Genomic DNA, 24197 nt, shown 5'->3' with positions numbered 1-24197 from the left:
TTGTTACATGCCATAAAAATTTAGTAGTGTTCTGACCCAAAATGTGAGCTAGAAGAATAAAAGAAGTCTTTAGCAAGAGAAAGTAAGTACTTGTTTTAAAAGGCTGGGAGAAGTCAGTCAGTCAGTGTGGGGCAATACATAGAAGAAAAATGCTGGCGAGAAGTGAATACATCTAAAATATCAGATTCCCCCCACCAACTAGTCCCTGCTTATTTGACTTATCAATCAGGACAGCCAATTTTCTTTTTCTTTCTTATTGGTGATTCTGGGGGTTGACTTCAGGGCCTTATGCTGGCTGGCTGGCCATGCTCCCAGCCCTTAGTTATTTTTCACCTGGGGTCTGGCTGGGGTCAGCCTCAGACTGCAATCTTCCTACCTCACCTCCTGCGCAGCTGAGATTACAGGTGCACACCACCACACCTAACTTTTTTCCTAGGCTGGTCTTGAACCATGGTCCTCCCTGTCCCCATCTCCTGCATAGCTGGAATTGCAAGTGTGAGCCACCAGGCCCGGCTGACGGCTGATTTTTGAGTTCATCTGCATTTTGTTTCCTCACATAGGTCTTCGTTCACAGAGAAGATTTTCTGTTAAACCTACACTCCCCCTCACAATATGCATGGAGAACCAACTGTGCACCAACTCTCATGCTGGTGCTGGCATCCCTGGTACCCACCACTCAGCAACACAGGTCCAGGACATGGTTTGGGGGTCAGCCCAATGTTGCAGCATACTGGCATTTACACCTTAAAAGTACAATGTCATACCTTGATGACAACAGCCACCAGACACCCAACCCAGCTTCCCCTGTAGTGCCAGAGCTATATCAGTCCCTGCTGAGGACGGTGCCTCCATGACCTTACAGGCCCCACCTCAGCACTGTCACCTGGGAATCAGGCTGTAACATTTAAAGCCATAGCTGTGGTGTATCACTGTTTTCAATATCCTCCCAAACTCTTCACACCTTCTTGTTCTCACCTGTTCTTATATGCCTGACATAACCTTCCTCCTCTTCTTCCCTTGCCTCTTTCTCATTGAGCCATCAAAATTAAGCACCCCTAGCAAGGAGGTAAAACAACAGGAACTCTTACACACCGAAAGGATTTTCAAGTGATGTTCTTACTCAAAACTGACTGGTATTACCTGTACTAAGTTAACAACACACATATCCCTCAACCCAGAAAGTCACTGAAGGGAACCATCCTGGAGAAACTTGTGCACATAGACACAGTAGACACACACGTGCATTCATAAAAGTATTGTTTAACAGCCAAAGATGAGAATCAACTCAAACTCACATGTCCAATAGGAGGGGAATGTATAAACTGTGGTGTGGCAATAAAATGGGCCGGTATACAGTCATGAAAATGAAAAATTAAAGTTAAAGTGACAACTTGTACAAATTTGATTTTTAAAAAAGTGGCATGTCTGGATCTGAAATGTCCCCCAAAGGCCCATGTGTTAAAGCATTATTGTCCAGCTTGGTGCTACTGGGAAGTGGTAGAACTATTAAGAGGTTTGGCCCAGTAGGAGGTCTTCTGGTCATTGGGGGTGTGTCCTTGATGGAGACATTAGGACTCTGACTTCTTCCTCTCTCTTTCACTATGAAGTAAGTGAACAGCTTTGCTCCACCACTCAATCCCCACCACAGATCAAAAGCAATGGAACCATCTGATCACAGACTCAAACTTCCAAAACTTTGAGCCAAAATAAACCTTTCTCTTCTAAGCTGATTACCGCATGTATTTTGCTACAGTAACAAAAAGCCACCACCACAATGGTGAGAAAAAAAATGACAAATATATGTGATAGGATTCTACATCTAAAGGGCTCAAAATGGAAAAAGATAAACTGTGTTGACTAGGGATGACTTCGTAACTGGTTAAAAAAAAAAAAGTAAAGAAAAGTAGTCAGTCCAGCAGCCTTGTGGGAGGAAGAGCTGTAGCTGGGATGCAGAAGGCACAACTCAGGTGCTGGAAATATTCCACTTCTTCATGTGGCGTAGTCACAAAGGTGGTGACACTTGAGTGGGCTGTGTGCATATGTTCCACAAACAACATTCTGTAGGCATAGTTAGCAACCTAAACATATGTGTATATATTTGTGAGTGTGTGTGCAGTGCTGCGGATCAAAACCAGAGCCATACTCATGCAGGCAAGCACACTACCACTGAGCTACACCCCAGCCTGAAAGTAAAGAAATTTAAATCATGTCAGTCTTAGGGCACTTTCTGTATACTGAGCTTACAAAATGTTCATTTCTCATAATCGATCATTTTTAAACTGACTCTCCCAGTGGTTACTTTGGTTTTGTTTTTTGGTTTTTGGGGTTTTTTTTTGGCAGGGGTTGGCAGTCCTGGGATTAAACCCAGGATGTTGCATTTACAAGGCAACCACTACGCCACTTGAGCTGCGCCTCAACCCAGTGGTTTTTAATAAAGAATTTCCTTAAAAATCAGCTGATTTTGCTTCATACATACAGGTGCCCAAGGCTCACCCTGGTTCACCTGAGACAGAATCACTGACAGTGGCATCAGAACACACAGGTAGGTTTTGTAATTTTATAGGAGAGTCTGAAAACCATCTGTGGCTACAAACCTCCACCTAGACTAGAAGTTTCTTCTAAAACCTTCTTCATATTACCAACATCTAGCACGGTATGTGGTATACAACAAGCACTCAAAGGATATTTTCAAAGTAAGCAGTAGATTATTTCCAAGTCAAACTTACATACTCTGTACTGGCTAGAATTTGCATTGCTTCTAGCTAAAATAACATGCACAGTGCAGCTATTTACATACAGTGACCCCAGGGGCTCAAAGTCAAGCTGCTGAAGGACCTCACACACCATCTAGACACTCTCAGGTCATGACAGTCCATCAAAAGGCAACAGGCACCAGGCTGACAGTGGCTCACGCCTGTCATCCTACCTACTTGGGAGACTGAGATCAGGTAGATTGTGGTTTAAGGCCAGCCTGGGCAAAAAAGTTCATGAGACCCCATCTCAACAGGAGAAAAAGCTGGGTGTGTCTGGCACACACCTGTCATCCCAGTCACAGTGAGAAGCATAAAATAGGAAGATTGAGATCCAGGCCAGTATGGACAAAACGTGAGACTCTATCTCCAAAATAATCAAAGCAAAGGGCTGGAGGCGTGGCTCAAGCAGCAGAGCACCTGCCTAGCAAGTGTGAAGCCCTGAGTTCAAACTTCAGCACTGCAAAACAAAATGAAACAAAAAGCAACAGGAGGGGCTTGAGGGTGTAGCTTACTGGTAGAGTGCATGCTTAGCATGAGTGAGGCCTGGGTCCAATCCTCAGCACAAAATGAATGAATGACTAATGAATAAACAAATCTAAGAATCAAGGAAACAGGTTATCTAGGAAAACTAGCAGGACTAAGGGGGACCTAGTACCTATCAATGTTATTTTTTTTTCTCACTTCAGACCATTGAAACATCAAGAGCCCAAGGTAACTTTGTAAACTAATAAGTGTGCTTTTTAATCAATGGAAAGTGTGTTCCATATCTATGTTTTAAACTATATCCTAGTAATTCCTCAACATTTAAAAACCTCAGCTTACTGTTAGACATGAACCCCTTGTCAGATGTATGGTCTTCTCCCAGTCTGTAAGTACCTTTTCACTCCTTTGTTTCTTTGGCTATCCTATAGTCCCACTTGTCTATTTTTTCTTTTGTTGCTTTTGGGGGTCATAGGTAAGAAATCATTGCCAAATCAAATGACATGAAAATTCTCCCCTATACTTTCCTCCAGAAGTTTTACCTTTTTACAAGTTGCACTGGAGTTTGAACCCAGGGCTTTGCTCTTACTAGGCAGGTGTTCTACCACTTGAGCCTTGCCTCCACACCCCTTTTTGTTTTAGTTATTTTTGGATGGGGTCTCACACTTTTTGCCCAAGTCAGCCTACACAGAGATTCTCCTATTTAAGCTCTCAAGTAGCTGGGATGTCAGGTGTGCACCGCTGTGCCCAGCTTATTGTTTGAGATGGAGTCTTGCTAACTTTTTTGTCCTGCTGGCCTTGAACCGTGACCCTTCTGAACTCTGCCTCCCAAATAACTGAGATTATAGACACAAGCTACTGTGCCCAGCCTCTTTTTAGGAGTTTTACAGTTTTAGAATCCACATTTAAATTTTCAAACAATTTTGAATTGATTTTTGTGTATGGTGTAAGATAAGGGTCCAATTTCATTTTTTTGCATGTGGATATCAAGTTTTTCCAGCACCATTTGTTGAAGAACCTGTCATATTCTCATTGTGTTTTCTGGGTACTCTTGTTTCAGATCAATTGGCCATGAGCGTGTGAGTTTATCTCTGGGCTGTCTATTCTGTTCCAGTGGTCTGAAAGTCTGTTTTCATAATCAGGTTGTTCTAATTACTGTATGTTTGTAGTATACTTTGAAATCAGGAAATACGATGGCTCTAGATTTGTTCTTTTGCCTCTAGATTGATTAAGTTATTTGAGTCTTTTGTGTTTCCATACAAATTTTAGGACTTTTTTTTCATTTCTAAAAAACAACTGGGATTTTGATACTAATTTCACTGAATCTGTGAAATTACTTGGGTAATGTGGAAATTCTACTGGCATGAAGTCTTCCAATTCATGAACACAAGACATCTTTCCATTTATTTGTCTCAATCTCTTTCATCAACATTTTGCAGTTTTTAGAGTACAAGTCATTCACCTCCTATGTTAAGTTTATACATAGCTATTTATTCTTTTTAACATTATACACAGGACTGCTTTTTAAATTTCCTTTTTGGATAGTCTGTTGATAATTTATGGATTATCAACTGATTTTTTTATCTGCAACTTTATTAAATTCTTTATAAGTTCTAACAATTTTTTTTGGCCTCTTTAGGGTTTTCTACATAAAATATCAAGTCAACGGCAAACAAAGGCAGTTTTACTTCTCTTCTGACTTGCATTGGTTTTCTTGCTAGGACTTTCAGTCCTGTGTTGAATATTTAAGTGGTAAGAAGCAGTACCCTTGTCTTCTTCCCAATCTCAGAGGAAAAGTTATCAGTTTCTCACCACTCCGTATGATGTGAGCTTTTTCACACATGGTGTTTATTATTTAAAGGTAAATTTCTTCTATACTTAATTTATTGAGGTTTTCATGAAAAGGTACTAAATTTTGCTAAGTGCTCTTTCTACCTTCTGCATCTACTGAGAAGACCATGTGATTTTTATCTTTCAATCCAGAAAAAATGGTAAAAAAATTTTTAATGAGCAAAGTGGGTTTTTTTGGTTTTTGTGTGTATGGTATTTTTGATTCTGGGGATTAAATTCAGGCCTCACACATACTAAGAATATGCTCTACCACTGAGCTACAACCCAGGCAAATAATATGAAGAATTATCCAAAGAAGACAAACGAGTTATATGAAAAGATGCCAAACTTCACTAATCACAGAAATGCAATAAAGAAAAAACACTGAGATATCATCTCATTCATATTTGGAAGACCATTATAATTTCTTTTAATTTCTTAAATACCTAAAAGATGGGTCAGATAAAGTGGCACACTGTAATCCAAGCTGTTCAGGAGGCACAGTTCAAGGCCAGCCCAAGCAAAATGTCAGCAAGACTCATCTGAATAAGCCAGTGTGGTGGCGCATGCCTGTATAACCAGCTACACAGGAAGCATAGGTAGGAAGATCGAGCCTCAAACAAAAATGTGAGACCCTATCTGAAAAAAAAAAAAAATTCTGGAGGTGTGGTTCAAGTGGAAGAGCACCTGCCTGCCTAATAAGAGTAAGACCCTGAACTCAACCCCAATCCTGCAAAAAACCAAAAAGCCTAACCAATAATAAGCACTGGGGAGAATGCAGAGGAACTGGAGCCCTAGCACACTGTTGGGGGAATGCAAAATGCTTTGAACAGCAGAGGGAGTTCCTAAGGTTCCTCAAAATTAAAAACAAAACCACCAGGCTGCAGATGTAACTCAGCGGGAAAATACCTGCCTAGCATGCATGAGGTCCTGGGTTCAATCCTCAGCCCCGTCCCTCACCCCAAATAAAAAAATAGGAATACCACACGATGCAGTAAGTTGACTTCTGAGTATATATCCAAGAGAATGATACCTCAAAGAGGTACCTGCACTTCCACGTTCACTACAGCATTACTTATATAGCTATAAGATAGAAACAGGATGTGGGAATAGAGGGATGAATTTGATCAGAACACATTATATTCATGTAAGGGAATATCACGATGAAACCCTCTTGTACAACTAATGTGTAGTAATAAGAGAAAAATCTAAAATGTAGAATATACACACAGTGGAATATCATTCACTCTTAACAAGAGAAGGGAGTCCCACTGTGTCAGGAAGAACTGGAAGGCATTATGACAAACAGAATAAGCTAGGCATAGAAGAACCAATACTTCACTATTCTACATACAGGAGACATTATTAATACAGTGGGCTTGGAGACCCTGCAAAGAGAACTGTAATTGCCCAGGGCTGAGGGAGAAGAAATGGGAGTTGCTGTCTAATAGTTACAAAGTTTCAGTTTTGAAGCTGAATAATTTCTGGATATCCACGATGCAACATTGTGACTATATTTAATAGTACTGCACTGTACACTTTAAAAAATTCATTAGGAGGTAGATCTCCTTTTAAGTACTGGAATCACAATAAAAAGTTACTTTTATAAATGACGAATAGCTACACTGCCATCTCACAGTGGGAATTTCAGCATTAGCTGTGCTAGCCTACTTTTCTGTCAGTCACTATAAGGTCTCTCACTTGCCTCTGTTACAGAACATATTTATATGAATACCACTAACTACCTTATAATTACAAAGTATCTTGATATTCCTGGCAGAAATTCAGTTATATAGAATTAGGATACTCAGAGTACACCTAACTCTTACAGTGGAAGCAGACTCTCAACCTTATGAAGAAAAGAAAACCTGTTTATAAGCCTAATAGTGCAGACTCATCATGCTTAGAGAAAAGGTGGGGGGAGGGGGACAAAGAAGAGAGAAAAAAAAAGCATAGGCAGACACTTTAGGTTTAATATCAGCAAAATCTTAGCATTTCCACACCCAGTTGGTTAAGAAAAATACAGGGTGGAGAAAACTGAGACTGATAAGTCTGTTGTGGCAAACAACTTAATTGGACTCCCTAACTGTACTGTGGCCAGAATTAAAATTAAAGGAATCAATAAAGTAATGCACAAAATACACTACTCTGGCCTGAATGCCGATCCCACACTATAGTCATATGCCACTTCTCTGGAGATCCCTGTTGTGTTCACCTGCTGAGGACAAAAACAAGATTTCTAAGACCAAGGCTTTTTCAATATCCCTGAAGGCAAGTGGCTGAGCAAAGTGATCATAACATCACATTCAGCTGTACAGTCTATGGTACTTCCCAGCAAGAGAGGGGTACAAAGCTACTTTGAACATGTGAATATCTGAAGAAAGAGGTATGTCCACCTGCCCATGTTTCAGCATAAAAATCTGGGATTCAATTTAAGACCACAGAAATTAGCTAAAACTGAAAAATGAAAACTCTGCCCATTGAGAAAGAGTTATATCTAATGTCCTGGTAGGCTGGGAACCTACAGATAGATGCACGGTATACCTTGTAGCTATTTCCGCCTGTAAAAGTCATGTTCATAGCAAGTTAAGGCCAGAGGACATACTTTTATGCTGCAGGAATAAAGGCTCATTAGCAGCATAAAACTGACTCATTACATGGCACTCTGAAATACATCACAGCAAATTCAGCAGTCAGTAATGTGGTCACACTGGAAACACCCACGTAGTTTGTGCAACAGTGTCTGTAGCTTTATTCTACTAGTTTACCTTTTTATTGGTCATGCAGTTTTGTTGGTATTATAATGTCTGTGTGTTCGGATTGTTTTGGTGTGTAAAACCTTTGCACAAGTACACCTACTCAAATATTTATATTTGCTTATATTTATAAATGTTTAATTGACAATAACTACTTAAGGCAATATTGGGCTTCTGAAACTTGGATGTTAGATTTTTATATTTCTGTTGTTGTTGTTGGTAGTGGTGTTGTTGGGAATTGAACCCAGAGCCTTGTGTGTGTGAAGTAGCACTCTACCATTGAGCTATACCTCCAGCCCTTATTTTTTTTAAGTGGCCCAAACATTATTAAAGTTTTATAATCTCAGATTAGAGGAATAACTGCTAATGTTTTACAGTTCAGTATGACAACTATGGCTAAAGAGAATTAAGTGAATATTCCAAAATACATGAGAGGATTTTAGATGTTCCCACAAAAAAAATAATAAATGTCTCAAATGAGAGATGCCAATTACCCTGATCTGATTATTACAGTTCTATACATACATTGAAATGTCACACTGTGATATGTACAGTCACCATGTATCCATTTTAAAAGTGCGTATGTAGAGAAAGAAACACTGCAACCTTAAGGACACTGAAAGAGCATCAAATTGACATGTGTCTATCTAATATTTATAAGTAAACTGAGGCATAATGGTTAGGGTCAGTCCTTCAATTGGTTCATTACCTAAACAGAGGAGAAACTTCCCTCAACAGTTCTCCCAACATCTGAAAACAACATTTTAACAGAATGAAGAAAAAACTGTGACCATCTCAATGTAGAAAAAGCATTTGACAAAACTCAATCCTTCACTTAACACTTTCCCACTTCATTTCTTCATCTTTCTATGAGTCTAAGAGCAAAGCTTTAAGTTTTATAAATAATAAATGACTCAAAAAGATTCAGTACAAGTGATGAGAGATTCAGAAACTAGATGTTTGTTTATTAAAAGTAGCAATAATCTTTAGGGGACAGAAGGGAAGGGAAAATAGAGAAAAACATGACCACTGTCTAACCATCTGACAGGCTGCCTTACAGAAGTAGAATGGGGGCCGAGGGTATAGCTCAGTAGCTCAGAATTCACAGGCCCTGGGAGGAGGAGGACCAGGGAAAGGAGGAGGAAGAAGAGGAGAGGAAAGAGGGGGAGGACAGCTAGGGGGAGGAAGAGGAATTGGTAGCAGTAGAAGAAGCCTTATTCTGTAGATCCAAATGGTGTGTCAAGAATTAGAGGAAAGAAGTTATGAGAATACAGATTTTGTTGTAAGATGCTGAGGACCACTGCAATTTATCAAGCAGCCATTGGGTAAAACTGCTAAGTGTTTAAAGATATAATGAGATTCATATGGAACCTTCTAGCTACTGACTCTGATCACTAAATTAATAGGAGAAAAGTATACATTAGGTTATTCCCCAAGTCCTATCTCCCACAAAGGCTTAATGGACATCAGCATAGCCAGCAAAGAGTTTCTATAAACTCTTTTTTCATTTCTTGATTCTTAAGAACAGACTACTGTTAAGAGATTAAGATGACATAGGGAAGAGAATATTAATCACTGTCTGTGAGAAAGAATTACATTGTTGTTATGTAAAAATTAAAGTAATTTTATTTAAAAAGGTGCTGTAAGGGAGAGATCAGGGGCATATTTTAAAATGTATACTGTGATAAACTGTAATCACTTTCAACCAAAATATAACAAACATAATCAAAACATAGGTCAAACTAGGTTATTTTAGCTATTTTGAGATGTTAATAAATGTTACAGTGTAATCAAAAATATGTAATTTGATTTCACCAAACCAGTATTTTCCCATTTCTTCAGTGTATAGGCAATAGGTTCTGACAAATTACAATATAATAAATGTTCTGATTCAGGCTATAGAAAACATGGCTAACAGGCCAAATATCTTGGATTAGGAATAAAAAAGTTGTATCTAAAGGAATGAAGGAGCACTCATCTAGATTCTAGCCCTAAACACTTGATTTATAGAAAACAAGTTAACAGAATGTGTTAAAAACTAAGTATAAAAATACTGCTAAACATAATCCTTAAAATAAGAATGCTAGGGTTGGGATGTAGCTCACTGGCAGAGCACTTGCCTAGCATGCACAAAGCTCTGGATTCAATCCTCAGCACCAAAAATAAAAAAGAAAAAAAGATAAAAAATAAGAATGCCACAGGTGAACAAAATTAAACCTTAGCCATGGTGGAGAACTCAAAGCAGATATTAGAAACATTCAGGAACTGAAAATAATTTTGGGATTTAAACATATACACAAGAAATAAAGGTACAAGAATTTGATAGTTATCCAAAGACAAAATTCAAGAGAGGCATCACCACATTACTGAAATTGATAAATTGTAAAAACATAAACATGTTCCATCATTTTTTCTTGAAAAAACTTTAAAACTAGAAAAGGGCAAGGAATACCTGCCTTTTGCATCAACTTATTCTATCTCTGTAAATCTGGCCAAGTATCCAGCTGGTTGTCTTAGCCACAAAAGATTTTTGAAAACACCTACATTGCTGGGGACATGATACTCAAATGGTATAGAACCTGATTAAAACACCTACATCTACCTATACCTACCCATCAAAATACCTGGCACAAAAGTAAGATCAATTCAACCAGCATCACGTGTCAGAAGTACCTGCTGCATGGACTAAGACAACTGTGATCCCAGTCCCACTGGCTTTGTAATTCTTCATGAGGACAGAGAATATATATAGAGAGAGAATATCCTCCTACATGTTACTGATATGTTATTAAAACTAAACAACAACAACAAAAAACTAAGGCTGAAGCAGGAGGATCAAAAGTTCAAAGCCAGCTTGTATCACACAGCAAATTCCAAGCCAGTCTGGAGTAGATAGCAAGACCCCTTCTCAAAAACAAAACAAAATCCAGCTAAAGCTGGGTAACTTCATTTGATCACAACACCTGGCCAACTTTTTTGTTGTTGTTTTTGTTTTGTCTTTTGTTTTTATGGTGAGTCAGGGTCTATTATGCGGCCCAAGCTGGCCTCCACCTCTGGAATGTTGGGATTACAAACTTGTACTGTGTCCTACTTGGTCAACTTTTAAAGAGGACAAGAGGCTAAACAGTCAAGATCACTTCTCTTTCCCACCTCCTGAAGCACTTCCCAAGATCATTGAACTTTAAGGTGAAATAGGCTTGTCTTTGTCCATTCAGGCTGCTAAAACAAAGTACCATACACCAAGTGACACAAGTAACAGAAATTAATTTCTCACCACTCTGGAGACTGGGAAATCCAAAATCAAGGCACCGACAGACTGAGTGTCTCATGAGGGTCCATTTTCTGCACCCTCACATAGCAGAAGAGGCAAACAAACTCTCTTGGGGGCTCTTTTATAAAAGCACTAGTGGATTTCAGCTTTGTTTTATGAAATAACTGTTTCATGAAATAGTCACCTCCCTATAGCCCCACCCACAGAATGGACTCCATCTCCTCATAGGTGGTAGAACATACTGGTTTTAGGAGAAAAGAGATTCAAGGGTGGCTGGGGATGTAGCTCAGTGATAGAGTGTTTGCCTAGCATGGCCAAGACCCTATGTTTAATCCCCAGCTCTGGAAGAGATTGGGGGTAGGGGAAGCCAGGGAAAAAGGACTCAAGTGCCAGTCCCACTTCTTGCCAGTGGAACAAGATGATAATTTCTTTACCTCTTTGAGCCTCAATTTCCCATTCTGCAAAATGGGGAGGACAACACAGGCCTATTTTATCAAGTATTGCAATGAGATGAAACAAGCAAAGAACCCTACCCAAGGATTGCACATAAAACATCTAGTAAATGGTAGCAATGATGAAAATAAAAGGGTCTCTAATCCTTAGGGAAATGGCTTACTTTACCAGTAGAAGAGATTTAAAAAAAAAATGTGGTGGGCACACAGGTGGGTAGAGATGAGGAAAAAAGATGTAGCCAGACTCCTCTTGGCCCCATGGGTGATAAAGAAAGCAGTTTGACAATCACTGTCCAAGAGAATCTACTGTCCTTTATATAATATATCAAGACCATAAAATATCCACTTCCATTGCCTCATGAAATATTGATCTTGTCTTATAACTTCCTGAGTATCACCACTTCATACTCTAATCTCATAAATGTTCTCCTAAACACTCCCTTTCTTCCCCTAGCCCTGTAGTTGATTCAAGTGAGAATTCCCCTTCCTGTTACTTCTAGAAATAGCTTATTATGCAGCTGTATTATAACACATGCTTTTCCTTGCTTTAAGGAAATGAAGAGGACAATGAGATTTATAGAAGACATTACAGAAGAGTCATTCCCTCTGCACTGTTAAGTTAGCACAGATCTTCCTCAACTATGAACTCTTTGATTTAGCTAAAATAAATCCAACCTTAATTTGTATAAAACTTCTTTTGACAACTAAGGAACTTAAGGGCAAAACCATTTCTGGATCATCTAATCAATGAATTTATTGTGGATCTAAGATCCCTGACCTCAAACTGCTCTCAGTCTAGTGCAAAAGGCAGACCTAATGTACCACTAATTAGATTACAAAGCCGAGGTTGGAAGACAGGTAAAGAAACGTGCCGTCAGCAGAGAAGAGTTATAAACTGAACCTCAGGCCTTGGCTACAATGTCCACTCCTCCAAGAAGCCTTCTCCATCTCATTACTACTTTGTTTCCAATACTTCAGCTAAAACCCCATGTGTGTGCATTCACTGTCTCTTCCCTTAGGATGTGGGTTACCTGAGGGAGGAGACTGTACCCCAGCACGTGGAACAATGACTCACAACCATTATGCCCTCCATTAACCTGTTAGCAGGAGATACTCATGTAGAGGTAGTATTTGAAGCAGGCCTTACAGATTCAGTATCAGAAGCCAGGCAGGTAAAGAAGGCTTCGTGGATCAAAGATTCAGCATTAAACTGCTGAATGCAAACTGTCATATATGCCTTTAATTTGTATTGCTTTTGACTTCATGTACAAATATTTCATAGGTTTAAGTTTCATTCTTCATTATAACATGTTCCCAAAGCTCAGTTTCTACTACTTTTTTCAAACTACCTTTCAGGGAAAAGAAAAAAAAAAAAACCTAAGTGTAATCTAGTTTATGATGGAGACTCATTTTTACTTAAAGACTCCCAGCAACTACATTTTCAAGACAATGACCTACCCAACAGGAGCAGTAGACTAGTCTTGATGGGAGAATCCGAGGTGCTTGACTTCTTTAGAATCTTATTTTTCTTGAATATTCAAATTAATTTAGTAAAGAAATGAAGGTATCAAAAAAAGCAAAATTCTCACATGCCAAAAATTCAGCTTATTGTTTATAGAGAAATAAGAGATACAAATAACATCAAATGACATTTTACTTTGGAATGAGAGAGGCAGAAACAGGTCACTGTGAATCTCTTTGGCTCTTGGCAAACACTTCAGAGCCACACATGGCCCTCCTCACTTGGTAGTGGGACATCTGCAGACTCATCAGTTTACCGGGAGAAAGACATGGCTAGGAAAAGACAGCCCAGGTCAGCATGCACGATGAATAACCACTCAGATAGGAGAAGTGTACATGCTGTTAGGTCAAAAGAGACCCAACATGGAGAGGGGATCTGTCAACCTCTCATCCTACAGAAAAGGACAGTGATGCCAGAGATCTAAGGTGAAATTTTTCTCAAAGCCACGGTTAGTAGAACTAGCAATCCTGACTTGGTTTCTTCTGTCCTCGGTTATATTTCTTCAGGACATCAAAATTTTATAAACACAGGCAAAATTCTCAGAAAGGAAGAAGTCTCCTGGAACAGAACTAGAGTTGGAGTTCTGACTCAGTCCCATAGAAGAGAACCTAGGAACACATCATCTAGACATCCTCAGTAAGCCACTAGAGATACTCCAAGCTTGGCTGGCTTAGGCTTCAGATGACTCAACCTGATTTTCCTAGTATTGACTGTTAGGAGTCAAAGTCCTCCTCTGAAAGGAGGACCCCATCCAGCTGTAGAGAATAAACAGGAACACACAACATTGATTCAGTGAAATTAACCCAGTGATGTGGGTAAATCAATAGTCTGAAGGCACCTGTTGGTTTAGGGTAGTGCTAACATCAGAACAGCTTTTAGTTTCCAGAGACTGTCAAGGTCCAGGGCAGAAGAAAAAAACTGTAGGCCATGCAAATATCTTTTGTCTTCTGAGCTATATGGGATTGTGGCTCTGAATTAGTGCTCATGCCCTCACATCTTAAGTCACTGCTTTCCATTCCTCACTGAAGATAATTTAGGGGAAGAAAAAAAAGTATCTCCTAAACTGTAAGTTTCATGGGATGAAAGAGGCAGAGGGGAGAAGAGTCAAATACAGTGGTGTAAAATAGTGCCGAGGAGAATCTTTATTAAAAGTGGACAACTAAAACAAAACAAAGCCTCCAATTTTGATGACTTAGGCAATACTATAAAGCTATTTATTGATGGGAATAACCTCACCAAGAGCTGGCTACTAATTCTACATGATAAATTCTGAATGCTTGAGCACATGTTTTTAACTAAAATTTGAAATCTTTTTTACATTCTGGAATGACTGATATTATGTACAGTTATTTACTGTCCTAAAAACAAAGCATTACTATGGTGTATTCCAATCACTTTGTGGGAAATTCAAGAATTAGACAAAGATCTACTATCAGAAAGACTTCTCCTCTGACAGAAAAAAAAAGACCAAATTTTCTTGCAGTAATTTCATTACATTAAAACTTGAAACAAGTGAGCAAAGCCACAGAAACATCTGTTGTACGGATATCTGTTATAATTGTATTTATCATACTGAGGTGTGATTTGGACCGCACATAGTTAGTTTTTCCAAAATCTCCATCCTCCAAGTATCAGTGAATGAACTATTTGAAGGAAATTTGTCAATCATCAATTTGTAGTTGAAACCATAGTTTAACAATTAAACCCAGTGGGCTATTCATCCTGAGTAGTGACAAACTAAGTATATAACATGTGCTCTCATTAATGAATGTGGAAAATGGTCATTCTGATCATCTCTCCTATGATGATACTCACCTTTGAAGCACCTTAATTTTATAAAACAAATACACAGTTAGAATCTCTTCAGATCTCACCTGCTTGGAAGATAGAGATAGAATCACGGTTCAAGGTCAGCCCAAGTAAAAAGATAGCAAGACCCTATCTCAAAAAATAAGCTTGCTGACTACAACCTTTATTCCTATGTATGTGGGAGGTAACAGGTAGGAGGAGGATGGCCAAGCAAAAAGCTGAAGATCTTATCTGAAAAATAATTTAAAAACCAAAAAGTGCTGGGAGTCTGACTCAAATGGGAGAACTAGGCCATGAGTTCAAAACCCCAGTACTGCCAAAAAAAATTCCTTCAGAGAAAGATATTAAAACTGTTGACTCTTCAAAGACCACACCAGAACAGTATCTAAAGGGTATGTGAGTAACAGTGCTTAAGCAATAGCCATTGCCTTGATTCTTCCACAGGGCTGCTACTCTGATCTTGGGTCAGTCAGAAAAGTGATTATTCAGTTTAGAAATATCTAGGTAAAGGTTTCCTTTAAGTATTTAACATGATTAAGAAAAACAATAAGGCCCTTTTAGGGCTATACCTTCATCTTACTTATACTCCTATAGATCTCTTTACCTCTTTCTGAAGCTTTAAAACCAAAGCACTACCAACCAGGACAATGTGTGAACACACACACACACTGCAGAGAATTTAATTTTGGCTGGACTGTCATCTAACCAGAACCAGGAAAATATCTGATAACAGTGATAGAGAAACCCTGCCACTTTCTGGACTCCTCAGTGTGGCTACACTAACTAATTAGGATGAAGTGCAGAAAAGGCCTATGCTGTAGACACTGCAAGACCAGATACATTGCTTAAGTTTCCTCATCTGTAAAATGGAGATAATGCCTTTAGAATATGAAACAGGAGTATTTTGAGATGATCAGTTTCCTTCTAGCCATGGCTATGGCTACCTGGCTGGACCATTTGGTTACATGGATGCGCCATTTGCATTAAGAAAGCTTCGTGAGAGCCAGACACATGCAAGCATGCAGTCCAGTGCGCAGATCAGGCAAGTGGGGTCCGCCTGATCTATCTGGGTGCCCTGTAGAACTGAAAACGGCTTTTTAATTACGAGTAAGTAAACATCACAGGTGTCCAAGAATGGCTCAATATACCGCCAAGGAGCCCTTAGAGCGATGCATGGCTGTTACACCAGGGCTACTAGTTTATATTAGGCCCCAACTGCTGATTCTCACAGCCTCTACCATTTTAACTAGCTATTCTCTTTAGGGGAGAAAGTAGGAGACATTGACCTTGATTCACCTTTCCAACTATCTATGGAAAATCCTTCAGCGCAGTGGTTCTCAATCTTGGTTGCACATCAAAAATCATTTGGCAGCTTTCAAAACTTTAAATGCCCAAACCAAACATATCAGAATATCTAAAGGACAAGGGCCAGGTACCTATATTGTTAAAAGACCCCCAGTGTGATCTGAGATGCAGCCAAGGTGCGACCTGCTGCCTAGGATCACCCCTCTCAATCTCAAGTGACTTCTGGAGTAAGCCAACCCAGGAAAACCAACCTGGGGCCTGTCACAACCACAGCTGAGTAGAGCGGAGACAGCAGGATCCTAACACGGAAACACTACAGATGCCTGCACTGGGGGTTCACACCGTGACCAGAGCTCATCAATCACCCAGGGCATGACCCAGCTCTTCACGGGAGAGCCGTTTTCCCAAATAGTCTGCACTTCGGCAAAAACAAATTGGTTAATCTTAAGAGGTGCCATCAACACTTGAAATGGACTCTGACCATTGGGATCCCCCTCCCCCTCCTTTTTTTAAGGAAAGAAAGCATCTGCGTGGGCGCCCCGCACACAGCCTACATAGAGGACCTGACAGAAGCACGGAGTTCCCGTGGCCTCCTGGAAATCACCCCCGCAGGCTCCCGGCTGTGCGGGGATTGGGGTGGGGGTGGGGTTGCGCGCAAGCCGGCGGCCAGTGCACCTGCTGGCGCGCAAGGCCGCACCTGCCGGCCCGCGCCCGCCCCTCTTACCTTCCAGCAGCTCGTCCAGGCTGGTGACCTTCCGGCTGCCGTCGATGGTGTAGATGGTGCGGACGCCCTGGGGCAGGTTCACATTGTCTGACAGGGAGCGGGTGAGCTCCATCAGGAGCGCATCGAAGGACCGGAAGCGGTCGCTGGAGATGGCAAAGACCAGGCCTTTGAAGTAGCGGTCCCCATTCCGGTAGAAGCGCGCCTTCTTGGCCTTCTTCTCCGAGCTGAGGGCCTGCAAGGTCCGCGTGCGGTAGAAGCTGCAGTGGGCACTGTGCGCGGGGCTGGGGATGAGCCCGTTCCCCTTGGGGCCCGAGCTGCTGCTGCCCCCGGAGGAGCTGGGCGCCCCTCTCCGCGACCCCGGCCTCGGCCTTTTGTCCCGTTCCTCAAAGTGCTCGAGCTCAATACTCCTGGTGCTGGCCATCGCGGCCACCCGGGCTCGGAGAGCTCTGCACCAGCGACGCGCCCGGGGTTAGCCTCGCAGCAGTGCGAGCAGCAGGGCTGGGACGCCTGACTGCGCTGGGCCTTAAAGCAGCGGGGCACCTGGCTCTCGCGTCACGCCCTCCCCTCGCAGGTGGGGCCACTTGGTCGCCCGCGGGGCCGCCCGCGCCCCCAGCTAAAAGTGGCCGCAGCGCCGAGCTGTCCAGCTCATTGTCCAGGGCCGCTCGTTCCGGCCGTGCCGCCAGCTGGGGAGCCCCACGCCCCCCCAAGCGCCTCCTCCACCCGGCCACGCCTCACAACTACCGCGGGAGCCGGCCCGGAGCCGCAAAGTTGGGCCGCCCCAGGCTCGCGCCCGGCCCGGGGCGCACACAAAGCTCGGCGCCCGCGGCTCCCGAGAGCGGGCAGGGGAGGGGAGAGGCGCGGCTGGGATACCAACCCAAGGCCTGGGGTACCCGCCGCCTCCTGCGCGCCCCGGCCCTTCCTGCCACACAGCCTGGCCCTAGAGGCAAACCCTGCAGCCCGCCTCCCACGCCGCCCGCCGGCCCAGCCCGCCCGCGAGCATCCGCGCTCCCGCCCGCTCCGCTGCCTAGCGGGCTGTCAGGGCTGGGGCTGGGGCGGGGGCTCCGACCCCACCCCCCAGGGACGCTAAACCACCCTGAGGGGCGACAGGAGGGAAGTAGGGGCCCGGCCGGTCCTCGCGGGGGCGATGTGCGCGGGAGGAGCCGCTCCTCCGCCTCCTAGGCCGCCCCGCCCGCCTGACAGCCACGGCCGCGCGCGCTCCTGGGCGCAGCCCCGCGCGCGCGCGCGCGCCCCTCTGCCTGGGAAACGGAACCGCGCAGGCCAAAAAGCTACAAAGGAAGGAGATTCAAGGGCAGCAAGCATATCCCTTAGCCCGCCTTCCCGGTGAGGAACCCAGGTCAAACTAGGGCAGAAATCCGAAACACTGCGTTGAGGTTGGGCACAAGGTGTTTTTTTTTAAAAACAACAGATTTGTTGCTTTGTTTAAAAATCCTTTTGAGATAACAGCCTTCGCAGTGTCCATTACAGATTAGCTAACGTGGTAGGTTCAGTAACCTGGAATGAGTGAGTGATCAGAAGTTACTGGTATCTGCGAGATCGATTTAATTAACAAACATTTATGGAAGGTATACCGTGTGCCAGGCACTGGGATGCCCAAGCAGAGGTGAGAGAATCCCTGCGCCCTTCCCCCAACTCGCCTGCTTTCAAGTGTTTTTTACTGATGTCAAAGAGCGTTTTACAAAAGCAGTCCACCGTTTGTAAGCATCCATCAGCCGCTGAAAATCCTATTTTAGTAGAGAAGAGTCAACAATAAAAGCATGACTTCCCAAGGTTTGTGAAAAAGGTTATTTCTGTTGCCATTGGAGAAAAATGAAGCTCAAAGATATTTTGTCCTAATCTGATATGTGAAACCTTAATTATTCAGCACCTGGTTCTTCCAGTGCCCCTAAACAGCAATTTCAAACCGACCTCCATGGTGGAAAGACATAAATGTTTTACTTGAAATGAACAGAGTCATAAAAGTGCATAATAACTAAGAGAAGGTGCGCAGAAACCCACTCAACCTTTAACATCTTAGAAGTTGGTGCCCCCGATGCCACAAAGGTTTTGTTAAAGGACATATTCAAGCCAATTTTCTTAGGCAAAGACCCCTTTTGAAGTCTTTAATGAAATCTCATTAAAACAAATTATGCCAAATGAAAATTTGCATTGTATTTCTTAGGCAAAGCAGATTTGGGATTATTATTGCTCTAGTAACAAATGTAGTGATTTACCTCAATAAACATGCATTATCTCAGCAGTTCCAGCAGGTCAGGAATGTGGGAACAGTTGACCTCACTGTCTCATGTGATTGCATGAAGACCATCAACAGGGGCTGGAAGACCCACCTCCAAGATGGCTCAACCATGAGAGTGCTCTTAGGAGGCCCAGATTCCTTTCTAATTGACCTTGTGTAGAGTTGCTTGAGGGTCACCACTACATGTCAGCTGGCTTCCTCCTACTGTGTCTTTTATGATATTACCTTGGAATTCATACACTGCTATTCCCACAACTGCCTATTGGTTACACAAATCAGCCCTGTCCATTGTCCATTGTGGGAGACTACACAAGGGTGTGACTATCGGGAGTCAGGGATCATCTGGGTCACCTTGCAGGCTAGCAACACAGGTTCCAATTACTGACTCAGGACACTGATGTATAAACATTTTTTCACTCAGTGATACTGATAAAAGATTTGACTTTTCTTAAATAGTGTACACAGGGTTGAGTTGTGGCTCAAGAAGTAGAATTCCTGCCTAGTAAGTATGTAAGTCCTGAGTTCAAGTTCCAGTACTGCCAAAAAATGTATACAATTATATAACATTCCAGTATTTTCTTTTTGCAGTGTTGGAGATCAATTCCAGGGCCTCATGCATGATATGCCAGTATTTTAACATTACTCCCTAACATTATATTCCTAAATTAAATAAAGATTACTGGTTTTCAATGGGTGGTGGAAGAATAAACAGTATTTCCAAAGCTGTTACTTAGTTAAAAAATACTTGATCCAAAACTAAAAATAGGACTACCATATGATTCTACTATACCACTCTGGAGCATATACCCAAAGGAATATGGTAATTTCATCACTGTTCACAATAGCCAAATTATAATAATGTAATAATAAGCCTAACTGCCCATCAAAGATGAATGGCTAAAGAAAACGTGGTATTTGTACACGATGGAGTATTATTCAGCCAAAAAAAAAGAAAAATGAAGTTGAGTGCTGGTTGCTCACTCCTGTAATCCTAGATACTCAAGAGGCAGAGATCAGGAGGATCAAAGATCAAAGCCAGCCCAGGCAAGTTGTTCAGAAGACCCTATCTTGAAAAACCCATCATAAAAAGGGGCTGTTGGAGTGGCTTAAGGTGTAGGCCCTGAATTCAAGCCCCAGTACCACAAAACAAAAACAAAAACAAAAACAACACATTATGTCATTTGCTATAAAATGGATAGAACTAGAGATTATCATGTTAGGCTGAAAAGTCAGACTTAAAAAGACAAATATCCCATACATTCTCTCATGTAGAATCTACATCTGAAAAAAAAAAAGAACATGAATATAAAAGGAGCACTAATGGAAAAGAAGCAGCAAGAGGTGGGAGGGGAGAGGATAGAGGGGGGAGAGAATATGATAAAAGTACAGTGTACATAAGTATGAAATGGTCACATTGCAACCTATTTTTAAAAATTTGCAAGTGGAGATGGGAAAAGAGGGAATAAGAAAGAATAATAAAGAAAGACTAAGTAAGAAAGAGGGAGTAATAAAGAGTAAAATAATGCATTTTGATAATTTTGTGGTCAAAATGCATTATATTCCTGTATGGAAATATCACAGTGAAACCCCTCACTTCGTACAATTAGTTTGTGCTAATAAAAATAACTAAACTTGATTCTACTCTCTGTCTTTGGTTATTTGAAGAATCTGTGACCCTCAGAAAAATTAAGGTATAATCACTTTTCATAGGATGTTTATATTATATGTCATAACAAATATGACATATATCAAGACCCACCTGATCAAACTTTGAAGATTTGGTTAAGTGGAAAATAATTACTTTCTGCATTTCAATTCTTATGCAAACAAAATTTGGGGGTTCCAATGAAGCCAGTACTAATTGATTTAATAATAAAATTCATAGAACCAAGCAGATTCTCTTCTTTGAAGAAGTTGCAGAATAAGACATTTTAACTGACATTTCCTTTGTTGAAATGCTCTTTTTCTTCCTAACCAAAAAAGTCCATCTGATTTGCTGATCATTTGTCTTCCAGAGATGATCTAATTCTCTTTGGTGAGTGCAACAGTCTAACTTAAAGGCACTTAAAGTTGTCAGGAGGGGCTGGCCACAGGTAGGTGCCACTTCACAATCTGGAAGCCCACCTGACTTTTGTGCTCTCTTGGTTGTGAATTTCCTCTATACCCTTTCCTAACACCCCCTACCCTAACATTTGTTTGAATGAAAACTTTGTGTAGAGTACTTTTTAAATGGCTCCCTTTCTCAGCTGTAAACAATTTAAGAAATCAGCCTCAAAAAGCTCTTCTCTTGTTTCTCCATGATTAGAAATAACCCCCTTTCTGCTCTTGATACATTTAAAGTCATGGAAAATCTGGTGGCTGTGAAAATTTTGTTGGCAACCTGCAAGAGGGGTCTTCTAAAAACTACTTGAAGTAGAAAGATTCAGCCAGGCCAGAAGGAAAAGTAGGTGGTCTTTGTTCTCGATGCTTCCCTTTGGACCTCACAGATCAGCAATGGGTTTAGAACAAATGGTAACCTTCCCCCTGCTCAACACCCTCTCCTAAATGCACCTTGCCTAAGAAACGCGGTGCAAATTTTCATTTGGCACAGCACACTTTATTTTAGTGAGATTTCATTGTGAGAAACTTGAGTGGAATATTTTCTGGTTTTGTTTCATGCTACTTTTTTATTTTTTTATTTTTTCCCTCACAAATGCCTTGGCTAGTCTTCACTTCTGGCCAGAAACTTCTTTTGAAGGCAGTTTTCCAACTATTTCATTACTTATTACACAAAGAGTGCTCATGCGCCTCTTGACCGCAAGTACTGTAACTTTCTGCTATCTCATGTATTCATTTCTGCTCTCCAGGTGCCAAACTCTTCTCCCAGAAAGAAAGGTGATACACAGTCATTTTCAGTGAAAGGGCCTGGTGGCTGCAGGCTTGAGTTTTTTTAAAACCAAGCACTTTTTTTATTTGTTGTCTTTAATGATTGTAATGATTATATATTTCTGTTCAGCGATAATGGAAAAGGGCATAAGGCAAAGAAGGAGCTCCATAACAGAACCCAGGCTGGAAAAAGGGCCCTAATACATGTTTTCTCCTTCATTGTTTCAATGTGGAAACTTTGCACTCCTTATTATATATAACACACAAACGTACAATTGTTTTCCATGAGAAGACTGTGGTTCTCCCTATTGGGACATGTAACCTCACAAAAATGTCTAGAACCAAGACGTACACATTTCATGCAAATTCTATATATGTGGTCATTTTGCCATGTGCTAGCTTAGCTGCAATGATTGTTAAAATAAAAATGACAGAAACATTAAAACTATATAGCAAACTTTTCATAGGAAGTTGATTTTTCTTCCTCTTAAATTTTCTGCAGAAGAAAATGTGGACAGCTAGATTTAGCCCTGCTTTACAGAGGAGGGAATCCAGACACAGATGAGGGATTTTCCACATTAGTTTTAATAATATAGAAAGTGTGAGTTCATGGAAAAGTAATATAGTGCTCTCAGTTGTTTCCATAGAATCAAATTTCCCAAGCCCAATATAAAATTTTCTCTTTGCATCTGGCCTTTTTTTTGCATCACTTAAAATTCAAAAATAATTATTTATCTTAAGACCAATCACAATTTTAGTGGTTTCCTCTTCTCAATAGCACATTCAATATTTCTACAAATACTGAAGGTGACAAACTATGTTCATGTGCATGTTAAAATAATGATGGTCAGGAATACTTGAAGAATAATAAAGATTTTATAGTGATTAATAAATAGTCATGACCTAGTTAAAGAAACCGATTATAGACAAGGAAATAAGAAAGGAAAGATTTGGTCTCAGAGATAGAAATTGCCCCCAAGGCATGCTACCTCTAGAAAATGTTCACTTGAAGCTTTCAAAATCCATTAATCACAAAAGATCTCTGTCTTCAAGAATTTGTAGTTTAAAATGAATGATTTTTAGACTTACAGTAGGTTTCTAAGGCAAATTAACTGGTTAATTCAGGACAACTATTCTGTGCTCCATACCCATATCTGAAATATCCAAATGTTAAAATAATACATTTATTCTATTTATGGAGATAATGATACTACTCAGACTTGGTCAGTACCCTTTAGTAAATCTACACTCATTTTCCTATTTAGGTTAAAAAATAATCCTTCCTTGGTACTTCCCAGAGTTCTGTCATCCTGCTTAATAACTGATATTGATCATGAGTTACTATGCATATTGAAGATTTGCATTTAAGGTAAAAGGGGTGTTACAGTTTGGATCTCAAGTGTTGCCCAAAATCTCATGTGGGAAGTGGGGTCTACTGGAAGAAATATGAGCCCTTGCAGAGGATGCTGGGACTTCTGCCTCTTCTCCTCTCTTCTTTGCTTCCTGACCACTGTGAGACGATTGGCTTTGCTCAACCATGCTACCACCACGATGTTTTGCCTCTCAACAGGTCAAATCAATAGTGCCAAGGGACGTGGACTGAAACCTCTGAAATGATGAGACAAAATAAATCTTTCCTCCTTTTAACTTGTTTATCTCAGCAACAAAAAACTGACTAGCACAGAAGTATACGCATGTATATTACTTGATTGTATTGATTTTAGTGTAACTGACATCTCCATCCCTAATAGTTTGGTAATGATATAAAATTGTATTTCTTTGTGTTTTCATTTCAATAGGTAATGTTTTTCTTCCTAGGATTTCTCTCTAGTGATAAGCCCATGAAATCCTGGGGTTTTATTGGTTTAAAGGTTCAGTCCAGTACACCACGAAGAGAAATCTGTGAAATGAGTCAGCTCTCCAGGGGCCTCTGTCCCAACTGCCATTGCTGTCAGCACCCTGCATTATCTGATACCCTCTGATGACCAAAGTCTGGGCTCTGGGCCAAGCAACAGTCTCTGAAGTTACAGAGAAACAAGGACTACCCCTCCCCCACTCCAACAAATAAAGTCATGATGCCAACTTGCTGTGCTGGGAACAAAGACCTGTTCCAAGGTGACTGATCTTTACCACTTAGATTTAGAATGATTGGTTTAAAAAATGTTGAAGTTCAGCC

The 24197-nt window shown here is 41.0% G+C and overlaps 1 protein-coding gene across 4 annotated transcripts in view; it reads right to left on the bottom strand.

Moving 5' to 3' along the window:
- Positions 1–17901, bottom strand: part of Dclk2 (doublecortin like kinase 2) — a 155948-nt gene extending 138047 nt beyond the window's left edge. For 3 of the 4 annotated variants that reach the window (XM_020155263.2, XM_020155270.2, XM_074041272.1), the window contains exon 1: positions 16903–17896. In XM_020155263.2, coding sequence (XP_020010852.2) covers positions 16903–17323 — 421 coding nt within the window. In that variant the 5' untranslated portion in view covers positions 17324–17896. Of the gene's footprint in view, positions 1–16902 lie in introns of all 4 variants that reach the window. The other variant, XM_020155277.2, reaches the window with a different exon arrangement.
- Between the last annotated feature and the right edge of the window lie 6296 nt (positions 17902–24197).

Source organism: Castor canadensis, chromosome 9 (assembly GCF_047511655.1).
Source record: "Castor canadensis chromosome 9, mCasCan1.hap1v2, whole genome shotgun sequence".
Lineage (NCBI taxonomy): Eukaryota > Metazoa > Chordata > Mammalia > Rodentia > Castoridae > Castor > Castor canadensis.
This window is presented reverse-complemented; position numbering and strand designations above follow the sequence as displayed.